Genomic DNA, 16,727 nt, shown 5'->3' with positions numbered 1-16,727 from the left:
GTTAAAGCATTAAACGCTTTTTTAACTAGCGTTTCATATGAAGAAATTAATTACGACGATTAAAATATGTACTTCCCACTTTATTCCAACAATTTCTGATTAAATTAAAGACCTTCTTTTCTACCCTTAAAAATATTTTTCATCATCTCCATGCAACCAAATAAAAATTCGAACCATATATCTCCATATCTTAATACAGTCTAACATATATATTATACACCCACGTTACCAACGCACCATTAATTAATCATCTAACAACTCCTTGGAGAAGAATGAAATCATATGGTATCATACTTATAAGGCTAAAAAATAGAGACATGTTAGAATGTTACCAATTATATTATACACTCGAATTCGTTAAATTTTGCCACATGTTATAACTTGTTTATTAAAAATAAATGCTAAAAGTGCACTCTTTTTAAACCTACTCAAATTAACGTAACTTTCTATTGTTTAAAATTTATAAAAAATACAGTTTTTGTGTGTGAATCGCATATTATTAAAATATTATTATTCCATTGTCATTTCTATTTAATTTAATATATAGTTCTTTTTTTATATGTATAATTTCTCTTTATTATACTTATTAATTGTATTTATTCACATATATACTCTTTTAATATTATGATTTGTATGTTATTTAATTAAAATGATTTAAATTTTTTAGCGATATTATTAAGATGACTTGATATTACTAGGATAACTTATTATATGAACTTAAATGTTCTATAAGTCTAAGCTTGCATGACGACTTGAAGGAGACATTTGATTTCCAACACTACAAACGTTATCTTTGTAAACTTAAGCCTTTTAACTAAAAAAAAGTGATCTTAAATCTCTTCTTATTCGGTTGTTCAGAAACTTCATGCTTTATGTAGAAATACTTAGTATATCTAAGCAATCATTATGTGTAAGTTAGGAGGTTGAGTGTTAGATAACCTCTACACCTAGCACCTAGTTCTAGCCTTTAATGTTTTAACTTCCCTTGTATCTCCTTTATCATTTATATAAATATCAGAAACATTAGAGGGGTCTGATTAGCCCTCAAGCATATCTTTTTCTGTTTTAATCTCAAGTCTTTGCACAATATACTAAACTACTTATTTTTGGGATTTTGTTTTTACTTTGCTTATAGCAATTTTTCATAATATATTCTTTGGTCGAATTTTGACATTTATGACGATCTGTACAACTCGTCACAAATATAATTGTGATGAGTTCTAATATTTGTAATAATTATAGTTGTGACAATATTTAGTAATTTTGTCGATAAGACTCAGGTGATTTTCAATAAGTTTGTCAATAATAATTATGGTGATCTTCAATAATTGTTTAGATACTAATCCTGATGATACTCAATAATCATGTCAACAATAATATGACAAACTTCAATAATCATAATAATAAACATCATAACATGTTTCAAGAAGATTTAGGATGAGTTAGAATGTGGCCCAACAACCGATTAATGTGCAAGAAGAAAGGGAGTATGTATTGAATAACTAAGAGTTTATCATGCGAGTTAAAAGGGATTGCCCTTAAGCGATTAAGTTGACAGGTTTGGGACAATCTCACCAACGAATTTAACAAAAGTATGGAAAATAACATGAGTACTTCAATGTCGTTTGTTTAAAGTTGGTTAAAGTGTCGTCCTACGTGGATAAAGTGAAGACATTACATGTGTGAGTGTGTTAAGTGTGTAAAATTAAATACCAACAAAAAATGACCACAGGGACATTGTTAGTGGAACTAATTCTTCTAGCTCATCATGAACAACCAAGGAAGACTTGCCTCACGTGGAAGTGAGCATCGTTGCAAGTTCAGTGAGGATCTTGTCGACCCTGGTGGGGTGGTTCATGATGAGCCAAAATAACTCACTCACGATGTGTACCTGTAAATATTTTAAATTGATCATAGTATTTAACTATGTATCAAACTTTTAGATTTAACATCCTTACACATTTTTTTTTATCGATAAGTTATTTATTAGTATTTATTAATAGAGAAGTTGAACTCAAAATCTCTTTCATCCTCCCTTTCAACTTTACTACCAAACTAACCTTCTATTTCCAACACTCTTAGATGTGTCATGTCTTTTCTTGATCCATATATAAAAGGCACTCAAACAAGTTTTAAAGAAAGGGAACAAAATAATGCTCAAATAACATTATGTTAATAAGAGCTGAGAACTTATAAAATAATATTAAACTTTTCATCGACAAATGTTTGTTTTCTAGTATCCCGAATTTCTTATTTCTCAAATCTGTTTTCTAGTATTTAGGATTAGTCAATAAACTTCTAAAAGGAGACTCTCCTATAGAAATGGGACTCACTCTCCTATAAATTATAGCAGTTAAAAATTAATAATAAAATTCACAACACAAAATAATAAGTTTTCAGTTGAATAAATAATAGTAGGAAAATATATTAATTATTTTTTTCGTTATACCAACAAGAAATACATTGAAAGGGAGGTAATCTTAATGAGTGATAATCGTTGGCATTATTCACAAAACATGATTTTCAAATAAAGAAAACCGCAGCAATCGAGCAGGCAGCAGTAACAGAAACTTGTTTAAACTACCTCAACAATTCATTCTTACATAAATTACATTACATTAATACATGTTAATTAATAATACAGATCTTTGACCAAGCGACACTCCCAATCTCGTAGAATCAATCAATCAATCAAAGTCAACGAGCAAAAAATACGAGACAAAGAGGAAGAAAAACAAAAGGCACAATCATCCCATCAAAACACGTGGCCATAATAAAACCGAAGCCCAGCAGGTCCGGGCCAGGCCCATCAGTTTCTCCCACTGGCCCAGCCCGAAGATGAGAGGCTACTCTCGGAGACGGACGGCAGCGACTCCGCATCGGAAACCATGCGCTGATGCTGCGACTGATAATTGTTCATCGATTCCGACACGCTCCAAACCTTAACCGATTTGTCCAAACTCCCACTATACAAAACCCAACGCTTGTCTCTGCCGCCGGCGTTTTCGCGGTCCTCCTCCACGGCCAGGCACTTCACGGGACCGTCGTGACCCGTGAGAACCGACACGCACGTGTGGATCACACCTTCTCTTCTCCACACGCATATCGTCTTATCTGCGGACCCGCTGAACACTAACGTCCCCGCCGAAGTGAGGCACAGCACGGCGAGCTTGTGGCCCTTCAGGACGCCGCCGTGCGCGTAACCCTTCTCGCGCTCCCAGAAGTTCACCAGCCCATCAGAGGCGCCGCAGTACACCATGGAAGCATCCGCGTCCACCGCCAGCGCCGTCACCGCGCACTCCTGCTTCAGCAGCGTTTTCACCGCCGTGTGTTTCAGCCCCTTCCCTCGCGGCTCCCGCCGCCACACCTTCACCGTGCCGTCCGCCGACCCCGAAAACACCATCCCTTCTTCGCCGCACACCACCGCGTTGACTGCGTCGTCGTGCGCGTGGATTGACTCCAGGCATTTGGAGTCGGCGATCCTCCACACCTTGATCGTTCTGTCCCAAGACGCAGAGTATAGATACAACTTGTTATCGGAGAGACTCAAGCACGAAACGGCGTCCGAATGTTTTATCCATAACGCCGTTTTGTGTCGCCGAACCTGAAAACCCAAAACATCATCTCTTTGTTTCATTTTGTGCATGGTTTCTATCATAAAAAACTGTTAATATAACTCGATTCCAATGTCTCCATTAAAAATTCAAAATTTTGTTTTATTCGAATCAAACTTAGAACCAATTCAAAACAAAAAGTATTCATTAAAAAATGTATCTTTTTTTTTATTTTAGTGTAATGGTGTGACGAAATGTTGCATGAGCAACAAGAGTGAAAAGAATGTGGAAGCGAAAAGAACCTCAACGTAGTTGCTGGGTTTAATGGAGCTCTTGAAGATGTCTTTAAGCGTGGGCAACGTGCCGGCGCGTTTGTGCACGCTCGGGTTCTTGGGCGAGACCTTCCAGACGCGGATTTTGCCGTCCTGGTGCCCCGTGAAGATTTTCTGTCCCGACAGGATTATGGTTTTGACCAATCCGCTGTTGGATTTGAACCCAGAATACTCCTGCAGGTTCTTCCACACACGAATGTTCTTGCTGTCGGACCCCGTGTACAAGAGGTCACCGGAAGCCGCCAGCGAGTATATGTGTCCCTCCTCTCGGACAAGAGAACCCACGAGCGCGTTCTGCGGCAAGCTCCCGTCCTCGCCCGGAACCCACTCCACCTTCTGAAACGGCGAACCGGCGTTATTGTTCCACGGCGACATCATCATCGGGGAACCCTCGCCGCTAAGCCTACCCTGGTCGTAGAAATAAGGACTCATCGGCGACGCCGAACTGCTACTCCGCATTGTGTACTCGTCGTCGGTTAAAGCCTCCGAATTCGACATTCTGGGCTCCGAATGCATGTACTGTGTTCGGGGAAAGCTTTCACCAAACATAACCAACCCTAAATATATATGTATATATATATGAATTAATCAACTAATGAATTAATTGATTAATTAATTAAGTTAATAATTGGCAATCCTCTCTCCTTCTGTAACGTGTGTATTGTTTTTCATTCACCGTGGAGCAGATAAAAGGCGCGACTTGAACTGCTACAGGGAAATGGAGAGGGGAGAAGAGAGAGAAGGAAAGAGGAAACTAAAATTTGAACGAAGACTTTGATTGATTATTGGTTGGGAAGAGAAAATGTGAGAGAGCGAATGAGGTTAAAGAGTGTGAACAATCCTTCGCTGCTCTGAATTTTAATCGCTGGTTCAAATCATTGCTTCAATCGTTTCTCGACACGTGTCACATCTTTATTTACACTCCCTCCCATCTTTGGAATAGGTTGTTCCTCAATCTCCGCTTTTCATTTCGCCATTTTAGGTTCATAACTTCTTATAATAATCCAAACTTCATCACTTATTATTATTACCTTCACTCTCAATCAAATATCATTTTTTTCTCTCTTGCAAGTTCTTTTCAACATATCCAAATCTTCAAATAATTTATTATAAAATTAAATTAAACTTAAAGTTCACTTTTATCTATCGTAAACAAATAGATTATATATTTTCCCCGTATAAAGATGAAAATACTATGAAACTATGTCGAAGCACCACTTGATAAATTAGGTTATGTGCATATAATAATGTAATTGAAAGAACCATGCGTGGGTTAGGTTACACGTGCACACATGTTTTCTCAAGGAATGCATGTGATGTGGTCTTTATAATGTTAGCTTATGATGTTTGGTGTGAGAATCTGAGTTGGATTATCTATATATATATATATATATATATATATATATATATATATATATAGTTTAACGTTATGTCATTTTTCGATATTGGTTCTTGTTTGTTGAAATTAATTACATTAAAATCCAGTTTTTGTTTGGATAAATTTGATAAAAAATAATTTGAGATCATTCATTTTGTTCATATGTAAAAAAAAAACGAGGGAGAAGAGTGAGTTTTCTTATTCATAAAATAGTATATATTTAGAGGAGAAAAATATGTTTTCCCAAAACGCAATATTCCTTTTACCAACTTTTCTAGTAATAAGATGTGGATACTCCTTAAATATTCTTATATATTATCTGATTTTGGAATTTTCCTCATAATTGTCCATCAAAATTTGGTTTATTTTATTTTTACTTTAATTTGATTATTTTTTAGACTAAGTTATTTCAATTGGAATAATGTAATCTGTTTCCATATCTATTTTTGTAATTAGCTCCTAGTAACGATGAACAAATAAATTTGTTTGATTATAAATGGATTTTTGGTTATACATCAGAACAATTCCTATAATTACACCAACCCAACACACACGTTATTCTTTATCGTAATATTTAAAGCATATCCATAATTATGTATACAAAAAATAATATAGGTATCAATCATGTTAACAAATGAGGAGTAATAGGTTGCACTTTAGGTCTGAAGTCTTGTCAATTAACGTCTTGTTGAATTGAGGACATTTTGTAATATGTAGAATTACTATAATAAAAAGTGACAAAGTACAATTATTAGAAGTGTTATTATTATAGTTTTTCTTCCTGTTATTATTGTTATTTTACCGTTTTATTAATATTGTGGTTATTATTATATTAATCCTGCCAGGAAAAATATTGGTGTAGACACACATGAACATATTAGTCATATGCTAAAATATTATCGCTAATTTTATTTTATAATCTACTAATATATATATATATTAAATCTGAAAGGCTATTAACAGATGTTCACATATGTTTGTCACCCATTTTATAGATATTATTAGATCAAATAGGATATTGATGAGTTGCCAAGTTATTTCATCCGATAAACAATTTAAAAATAGTGCAAACATGAAACACAAAGACGTACCAAAATGAAATTGTATGGAGTCATTGGAAGAGTTCCTTACTACTTAGGTTTTGTTTAATATAATATAAATGCAAATATATTTATAATTATTTAAAATTTGATATCATATATTATTGGTTCACTGGTGCCAATATTCTGTGTGGCCCAACTTACTGTATAAAATGTAGACAAGTTGAATCTGTGATAAGATGATGTGAAATGATGCATTTTGTTCATATTTGTATGAAAATGTTATGCAAGCATTTTACAGAAACAGAAAGAGGAGCATTTATCTTCCTTATATGTTAAATGACATTCTTTTATTTCACAATGTTAGGAGTTATGAGGTTGTGAAAGTGAAAACAAACTATGTATAGACTCTTCAACAGTGAAACCCATGTGATGTGAGACTCTATGGAACCTAAGAGATAGATAGGAATAATGAATAATGTTGTGTTAAATATGTTGGTATTTTTTAAATTTTGGTACATTTTTTATTTTAAATTTTAAAAATTAATAAATATACTCTTTTTAAATTTAATAACATTTTTTTACGTGTTCATCAAAATTTTAGATATATTTAACTGAAAGATGTCAAATATGAGTATAAATAACGCAGACGTTAATTTAAAATGGGAAATGATATGCTGACCCCTTATTTTGACTCCATAAGTGACTCCATGACATGGCATGCAGAGGTGGATTTAATTTTTTAAATTAAAATTAATTTTTTTTAAACATTTTACTTGAGACGTGGCAAAAGCGGAGAGTGGGTTTGGGCTTGAATAATCAGGTCAGAATCCGTTTGTGGAGAGTGGGTTAGGGCGTGAGTATTCGGGTCAGCATCAGTTTTTGGAGAGTGGGTTGACGTTTCTATTTGCTCCTTCTCCCGCGCACTCAGTCTCCGCACAGTCTCCGCACAGTTGCCGCACGAAAACGCTCTTCTCACCGGCAGGGTGTGCATTGTAGATGGCGCAGGGTTTGTTGGTAAAAAATTTTAACATTGTTTCCTTCTCCCCGCGCTCACTGGTATGGTTCTGACTTCACCCCTTATTGTGGTCGCAGTTGTAGGTTGTAGTGTCACCGGCAAGGGCATCAGTTTCTGGAGTGGTTGTTGTGGCGAAGGAAGATAGCAAAATCTGTGTGGCGGCTAAACCTTGAAAGGGTTAGGATTTGCGAATTTGGAGGGCGTTTGCTGCGGAGGAGTTCAACCGTTTGTGTTTTCTCCTTCTCCCGCGTACTCAGTCAAAAAGCGTATTCTCTCCGCACAGTCGCCGTTTTTCTTCCCACCGGCAAGGTATGTAGTGTAGATGGCGAATGGTTTTTTGGTCGAAAATTTGATCTTTCTTTTGTTTCTCCCCCGCGGTAACTGAATTTGGTGTGTTTGGGGTGACTGAATTTGGTTAATAATATGTGATTTGTAATAAGTGGGGTTAAACATGTCCGATATGTTGGTGATGAGTTTTGTGCACTGTGTGTGATGACTTTTGTGCAAGTAAGTGATGACCTGTGCAGCATTTGTTGCAACAATGTGGTTTGAGTCAATTCTTTGAACTCATACTATAGCAGTCAATTCGTGTGTTTGGGGTGACTGAATTTGGTTAATAATATGTGATTTGTAATAAGTGGGGTTAAACATGTGTGATTTGTTGGTGATGAGTTTTGTGCACTGTGTGTGATGACCTGTTTGCAAGTAAGTGATGACCTGTGCAGCATTTGTTGCAACAATGTGGTTTGACTCAATTCTTTGAACTCATACTATAGCAGTCAATTTGTGTGTTTGGGGTGACTGAATTTGGTTAATAATATGTGATTTGTAATAATTTCCATATCCTATATTGAACTTTATAGGATAAAATTTTCATTACTTTATGTCGCATAATTTCCAGGTTTAGTTGATGACGGGGACATTAAAAATATAACTCCACTATCAAACAGGAAATCAATGAATAGAATGCCTTTTGTTGCTTGTGTTGTCAAAGAGTGCAAACCAAACGACCTGGGGGACATGCTCATCACTATTAAGGTTATTTTGGAATTACTGATTTTGGTGCACTCCATTATTTAGTTATTGCTCATGTGTAAAATGAATCTGTCAGGACCCTACTGATACAGCCAAGGCAAGCCTACACAATAAAGTTCTATCAGATCGTGAGTTTGGTAGTGACATTGGTGTTGGATCTGTATTATTGTTGAAAGAAGTAAGTGAACTATGAAATATTGTACTTTTCCTCTTCTTGTACAATTACTCATTAAACTTTATGAATTTTGATTCAATAGGTTGCTACATTCAGACCTTTTGGGTACCTCAACATCACACTTAGGAACATTGTCAAGGTAAATAAGTCATTTTCACAGAAATATGATTTTTTTAATTCATACCGTGCCTTTAAGTCAAAATATAACCATTCATGACATTTGTAGGTTTTCAAGTATGACATCACTCATCCAACTGAAGAAAAAGTTCAAACTTCTATGCCTGTGGTGCGACTTAACTATGTTGTCAAACAAAATGTGGAAACTGATGCCCAGCCTAGTAAAAATTTCAGTCCAAACGCAAATGACAACACAAATTTGGGACCCAATTTGCATCCCAACGTGGAGCCTACTAACACGGCTAATGTGGAGGACATACTGCAGATGATGGTTCCTCCATCCACAACTATTCCATGTGTTGAGGTTGGGGAGAGTTCCAAAGTTCAATCTTCTGTTCTGGATAATATATCACTCACCTAACTCATGAGTGTTTAATGTCTTCAATTTTTAGGTTATTTATTTTTAACTTGAGTGTTTCTGATGTTGATTTTAATTTTCATGGCACTGTTGGAATGATCTACTACATCTATGATATTAAACTTATTTTATCGCTGTCATATCCATTTCACTGTCAGTTTAACTTATTATATGATCATCTATGTACAAATAAGTGTTGACCACCGACAAAGATTTTGCACACCTTCATAATTTCTAATACATGAAAAAGGTTATAGTATGAAACTCACTTACAATCAATCACACAAATAGAGTAAAATTTAATGTAGGCTACTGCCCATGATGAATCTGTGGGAAAATTGTGGTACAACTGGAATATAACATACATGCCTAACACTGACAATAATAATTGGTTAACAATGAAGTATTAAGTGCTGACCTACAATAAACATTTTCCACACCTTCCAAATTCGTGGTGTGTGATAACATAAATTCTACGAAAGTTAACTGAACCAAAGTAGGCATGTGATAATTGATAATAACTACTCCATACTTAATGAAATTTGACACCTTTATTGCGTTCATGAAATATATTAAACAACAACAATACGTGTGGCATAATTCATCCACAACTCCAACATGATATTTTTGTTATCTGTATTCAAATTATATGATGACTCAAGAACAATTAAGTAGTGACCTGGTTCAAAAAATTGGACTTAATCACTCTAACATTTTAAATGTGTATCAATCATATATTAAGTGTTGACCTGTGAACAACATCTTGCACATAATTAATCACTTGTCATCTGTGTGGTAACCAAGATTACTAAATTTTAGACCACATATGTATTCACTATTCACCTGTTATAAAATTTAGTTGCACGCAGTCAAAATTAAGATGATCAACATCCAACTATCACTTCACATAAACCACACAGTATTCCACAAATCAATGAGTAAGTCAAACAAGGAAATTGTCATCAATCACGACAACAATGTCTAAACATAAAAAAAACCAAAGTGACCAATAGAAATCCAAATTACAACAAACATCAAATCTATAAATCTACTACTTATTGCGTTTCCTCCCACTAAATGCTGCAAAAGGAGTTCTTATTGCTATACTCTTAACACGCAACCGAGGACCCTCCCTTCGTCGGACATACATGTTTCTTTGTTCACATTCTTGTGTTTCCTGATTTGGAAAATGAACTTCTTCCACATGACCCCTGTCACCAGAATTGCCAAATTCAATGCAGCCAGTGGGGTGGTTCGAATTAGGTGTTTGCGAATGACCAACACTTCCTTCACCAAAGTCAGAAAAATTCATTTTCCCCTGCTGGTGCTGGCGCTGGTTCTTCCTCTCAATCATCATTGCATTCAAGTCTTCAAGTTCTTTTTGCAATTCCCCTAGCACACGTTCTCATTGTTCGACAGCTTTAATTAAGTCAACTATTTTAGTACCCTTACTTTGACGTCCGTATACCTCAAACCCTTCTTTAACGAAGGGATTGGTCAGCTCTTCTGCAGAGGCAGCAACATCTGCAACAACCTGAAACAATTCACAACAAACTTCAATCAATATAGATGACACATTTAGGAAAAAAATCAAACAACAAAATACCCAACTTACAATGTTATTTGTCAAACTCCTTTTAATTACATTAAAAAGATTGAGTCAACACACATGATTGCAAAAAATGCAGCACAACTCATCACTTGGATGCACACAAGTCATCATCAATAAATCATACAACTTTAATCCACTTGGGTTTGAAACCACATCAAAGAGATAACTACAGATGAATGCATATTACCCATACGTAATCACCCCATAATCAACTATTCAGTGCCATCACATGAAACATGAAAAAATTGATTCATACCACATGGTTCCAAGAAATAAAACACAGGTCATCATTTATGAGCAAATGGGTCATCAGTCATACATCAAACAAGTGTACTCAAGTTGCCAATGAAACCACATCTAAGGAATATTTACAAATTAACTCACATTATCCAAACAGACTCCCCCAATAAGCAGTTGTGGAATAAAATAGTATGGAAGTTAAAAAGATTGAGTCAACACACATGATTGCATAAAATGCAGCACAACTCATCACTTGGATGCACACAAGTCATCATCAATAAATCATACAACTTTAATCCACTTGGGTTTGAAACCACATAAAAGAGATAACTACATATGAATGCATATTACCCATACTTAATCACCTGCATATTACCCATACATAATCACCCCATAATTAACTATTGACTGGTATGAATTCAAAAAATTTAGTCAAACCACATTATTGCACAAAATGCAGCACAGGTCATCACTTGTTAGCAAACAGGTCATCACAATAAAATAAGACAGATTTCATCAACCTAGTTAGAAAACTAGTATTCATGCATCTCTCAAAGCACCAAAATCACAGAAAAGGAAAAATAACACAAACATACCAACCACCGCCTGAATCGAATAACTGAAAGCACCACAAACCCTAACTTCGCAAGCTTCGTGGAGGATTACAGTCTTGTGGTCATTCACCTGTACAAGATAGATGTTAAATTTGTCTTTAAACAATAAGTCACTTCACTATGTCGGCGAAAACCAAAAAAAAAATCTCAGTTCCTTAACCAAAAAACCCACAACGACGACTTTGGAAAAAAATACCACAAACCTGTTGCCGTAGTGGAGAAACGCAGATAACAAAAAAACATACCTACGAACTACGAAGCTGAATCCAACAATGGAGACGAAGAAAAACCCTAAATCTGGCAGGAACATCTTCTCCCTTCGTCTTCTCCCTTCGTCTTTTTCGACTCACTACAACACACGTATTCTCCTTTCTTCCTTTCTTCCTTTCTCCTTTCTTCCTTTCTCCTTTTGAGTGGGTTTTCCCTTTCTTTCTTTCTTTTCCCTTCTCTCGTTTTTGCTCCCACTCTCCACACGAAACCCTAATTTCCTACCCTTTCAATTAAGTCACGCCCTAACCCACTCTCCACAAACGGATTCTGACCCGATTATTCAAGCCCAAACCCACTCTCCGCTTTTGCCACGTCTCAAGTAAAATGTTTAAAAAAAATTAATTTTAATTTAAAAAATTAAATCCACCTCTGCATGCCATGTCATGGAGTCACTTATGGAGTCAAAATAAGGGGTCAGCATATCATTTCCCATTTAAAATATCATTTAATATACTTAAAAGATATAATATAATTAGGTTAAGAAAACTATATTAATTGATTTTTAGAGTTTAAAGATATTATCAAATATTAAGATAAGATCAAATTTTAATTTTATGTGAAAATTTAAAAATTAATATCATATTTATTTAATTTTTTCTTTAGTTTCATGGAATTTCTAAGAATCTGAAATTTGGATCTTCTTGAAGGGAATTGTGAGAACTTTCCTTCTTCAAAAGATGTAAACTGTAAGGTCCATTAATTTTTGGTTTTATTTTCTGCCCTAAAGTAAAGGGCTGTCCTGTTGAAAGTGGGCCTAGAGCTGGCCCAAGAGATATAACCCAATCTCAGGTCTGTCCTAACTCACTTTGCCTGCTCATTTTCAGACAACCCTTAGAGTCGCAGCCGTCTCCCGCTCCGTTAGGGTTTGGTGTTACTGTGACCCAGAGAGCTCGAACCAGTATTTTCTCCTCACGTAAGTATTTCTTCCTCCGTGCTTGAAACCCCTACTACTGTTACTCTGAGTAGCTCATGCCTCTACTGCCATTCTTTTTCCCAGTTTGTTAAGTCGTCCCTGAGCTAGCCTCGGAGCTACTGTGTTAATCAAGTTTGGTCCAGGAGCCTTCTGTTGAACCCTTCCAGGTAAGGGAAGCTAGGGTCCATTTGTCTAGGTCGTTTTTCTGCTTGTTCTACTGCTATTGTATAGTTTTGTGGATTACATGCTACTGTGATGTGATAAGAGTGTCATTTGGCTTTTGGGTTTGGTGTATGTGAATCTGTTGTGTGAACGAACAGTGGCGGGCACTGGTTTTCTTGCCCAAGCGAGCATGCCTCGCCTATGCGAGACTAACAAGGGGCTCGCCCAAAACTTTTGCACGAATGGTCGCCCAGGCGACTTGGCTTTATTTTTGAGCGAGGTGCAATCTCGCTAAGGCGAGAAGGGTCTCGCTTGAGCGAGACGTCGCGGAGCCCCTGTTCTCTTGTCACGCCCTCGCCTAGGCGAGATGGGATTCGTCTGAGCAAGAGGGTCCCTCTCGCCTGAGCGAGGCAACGGACAGGTTTGATGTTATTGTTGAATGATTCACTGATGTGTGGCTTGTTTGTCTGATCCAATTGCTTTACTAAAAGGTTTGCGTGATGATGGTATGATTAATATACAAGTTTGAGATGGGAATGGCATGATATTTTATTGGGTATGAATTGGAAAGCATGAGTTGTATGATTGGTTGAATTTACATGATATTGATGCTATGGGAAATTCTTGATTGGTGGGTGGAACATGTATAAAGTATGGGTAGGGCATAATTCCATGACTCTTGTAGTGAGAGATCTTGGTGACGCCTCATCTGTTGGACGTAATTCCATGGACCCTTAAGAGGAGTTCTTGGTGGTGCCTCAACAAAAAGGACGTAATTCCACGGGGGGTCATGGTGGTGCCTCAGGGTCAGGGCGTAATTCCACGAAGGCCACGTGGTGGTCCCTCCTGTAAGGGTATAATTCCGCGAAGGCCTCGCGGTGACGCCTCATTGTTAGGACATAATTCCACTGCCACATGGTGGTGCCTCAGTCACGTATCCGGATAGTTAAGTCTTGGGGTCTCATATATGTTGATAGCTCTGGTGTGATGCTTGTTATGTATGCTTGGCTTTGAGATTACCTGTGAACCGTTATAATATGAGATTTCCTTTACGCTAGCTTACCCTTTTGTTTGCTTGTATGTGGTGTGTGGTCTTCTCTATTGCGATGATCATCAACCTTGTTGATGTGAGCAGATGTGAGAACCCCTGACAGTAGTAATGATGATAGGGATGCTGCAGCCTGATGGACTGGACGAGTATTGGGCCCATTATAGGGCCCATCGTTGAAGAATTTATTTACTATGTTTTCCTTGTCTGTACTAGACTTATTGCTATTAGTTCGTTAGCATTTTACGTTTTGGGGTGTGTGAGGCCTCTTTTATGTTTGTGGATGTGTTGAGGTATGAATTACTTCATATTAAAAATCTTCGTACCCTCCAAATGAAGTTTTTATCTATTTATTTGTGACGTTACGTAAACAAAGTTTTAAGAACATATTTCATCGTAAATCTCTTTCACTCTAAACTCATCTTTAGTGAATCTATCATTTCACATTAAATGAAGGACAAAACCAAATACACCGAAATTCAATAAGCATGTAGTATCGAAATTCATATAAAGTAGTTCTATAATATAAAATAATCACATAATACTTTTATAAAAGATATGAATATTTTTATCCAAAATTTTAAATAAAGGTAAGAGATTTTACATGTCTCTCATTAATTTATTATATAAGATATATTTTTTTATTAACCATATATACTCTAAAAATAATTAAATTATAGTTCACTATATATATATATATATATATATATATATATATATATATATATATATATATATTCTTATTACATTCTTTTAAGACAATAGTAACGAAGAAAGAATAATTTGTTTTGAAATATTAACAAATATCATAAATCTGACATCAAATTCTGTTAAGAAATATGATAAAGTACATGTATGAGAACAAATATGATTGAAAAAACAAAAAATAATATCGAAAATATTTTGGAAAGATAAAATAATTATTAACAAAATTTAAATTATCATTTATATATTTCGTATTTGTAATTTTAATCCATTAACATATACTTAATCAACAATCTTTAATTCTCAATTTAATAGAAAAATGGTAACGAGTCTTTTTTTTTTTTTACTAATTGATAAAGTCAGTTGAGTATAAATTAAAGTTATTATAATTTTAAAAAATAATAGTATCATTATAAAAAAAAACATCATGATAATTTTAATCTAGAAAATTAAAAAAATATATTTATTTTGTATAACATAAAAACTATAATATGTTTTAGGATAAATAATATATACTTAAATTTTTAAATGAAAGTAATTATGCATATATAATTGAATTAAAGAAATCCAGGGGCATTCACTATTATTTACATCTCAAGCATAGTTTAAATTTGAATTTCAGTGGAAAAATTGAAGCAGCACTGACTACAAAATTATTATATTCATTTGGAACTTTATACTTACTGTTAATAAATGTTATTGTAATGTTAAAAAATAAATTTTATATAATTAAGGTTCTTACTTCGTGGTTTCCAAATTAACTTCCTAGATCTAAGTGTAATATCAACTCATGCAACTCTTTTGCTTAAGAGAGTTGAAAAAACCATAAAAATTGTTGCTTAACTAATGTAGGTTTAAACCTAGAAAATTTGTGAGAAGATTCAGTTTCAAGAAAGTTTTCAATTTTTCAAGTTATTTGATGGACAATGATATAGTGATCTCCTAATGTATACAATATATCTATTATTTTATTTTTATCCTTTTATGTTTTTATAGTTATCCTTTAAAACATATTTTAAAAGAATTATACTGTCAAAATATAATTTTTATTATTTTATATCATAGATAATTTGTTTGTTTTGATAGTGCCAGAAAGAAACCAGCAAAATATAATTTATTTTTCTATAAAACTGTTAAAAAATAAATTTTAGATCAAAATTTTGTGAAACTAAACACTAATAAGAGATTTTGATAATGGTCCGATGATGAATAAAAAATAGATTTAACAAACAATATTAAATAATATACAATATTTCTTTCATATATGTTTATATATTTTTTAACAAATACATGACTTTAATATATGTTAAAAAAAATTTAAATCTAATTCAATATTATAAAATTAATTTATAAAAAAAGTTACATTTACTTATGTAAATGATCTTATCTATAATCAATACGATTTCTCCGACCTAAATTATTTTTAATGACTAAATTTAAAGGCATAAGACTTGATGATCACGTAAATTTTCTTACATAATTTGCACTTGCCCTGGAAGGAATAATGATTAGATTTTATAGAAATGGCAGGATGAACAAGAATGGCAATGAAAATGTTTAAATAGAGAAAAGTAACTTTCTTTCCACCACCTTCTGGTTGCCCTAAAATGGTTCATAAAAGATAAAAAGTGAAATAAAAAGAAGGAACTTTATCTTGGATTCTTGTAACAGGGTGATAAATAATATAGCAGAACCTGCAAACTGGTGACAGTTGGTGATGTCATCAATCCATGGCCAATTCACACATTTGTCTTGTAACAAACGCAGATATCGTTGTGTCATTTTTGTCTCCATACATTGCATTGCACATTCAGAGGTTTCCATTATCATAGAATTTCTCAAAGACAAGGAGCAACGACACTTGTGTATTTTGGTGAACCCTTCGTTTCTTTGTCTTTCTTTTTCTCATGACTTTGATGCTCCAAACGTTGTTATCCCGACACGTGCGAACCGATGTGCGTTACGGTTTCGCTTGGTCGGAAAAATTTAGGGTCCTCTCTCCGTCGTCCACGTGGCGCTCAACACTGGAATGTGTGCCCCCACTGTGTTGCCTGAAGAAGGAAGTAAAGGACGTTGGTGAAATGAATTATTGAGAA

General features: G+C 34.7%; 1 protein-coding gene across 1 annotated transcript; it reads right to left on the bottom strand.

The window, feature by feature from the left end:
- Positions 1–2,561: 2,561 nt before the first annotated feature.
- Positions 2,562–4,770, bottom strand: LOC114193933 (protein JINGUBANG-like). The gene is made up of 2 exons (XM_028083934.2): positions 3,857–4,770; positions 2,562–3,604 (listed from the first exon to the last, which is right to left on the bottom strand). Exons 1-2 carry the CDS (start codon positions 4,433–4,435, stop codon positions 2,810–2,812), a joined length of 1,374 nt encoding a protein of 457 aa, XP_027939735.1. The 5' UTR covers positions 4,436–4,770; the 3' UTR covers positions 2,562–2,809.
- Positions 4,771–16,727: the final 11,957 nt, after the last annotated feature.

Source organism: Vigna unguiculata, chromosome 8, assembly GCF_037176805.1.
Source record: "Vigna unguiculata cultivar grain cowpea cultivar isolate G323 ecotype 2 chromosome 8, ASM3717680v1, whole genome shotgun sequence".
NCBI classification, from domain to species: domain Eukaryota; kingdom Viridiplantae; phylum Streptophyta; class Magnoliopsida; order Fabales; family Fabaceae; genus Vigna; species Vigna unguiculata.
The sequence above is the reverse complement of the archived record's forward strand: the minus strand, read 5'-3'. Positions and strand labels throughout refer to the sequence as shown.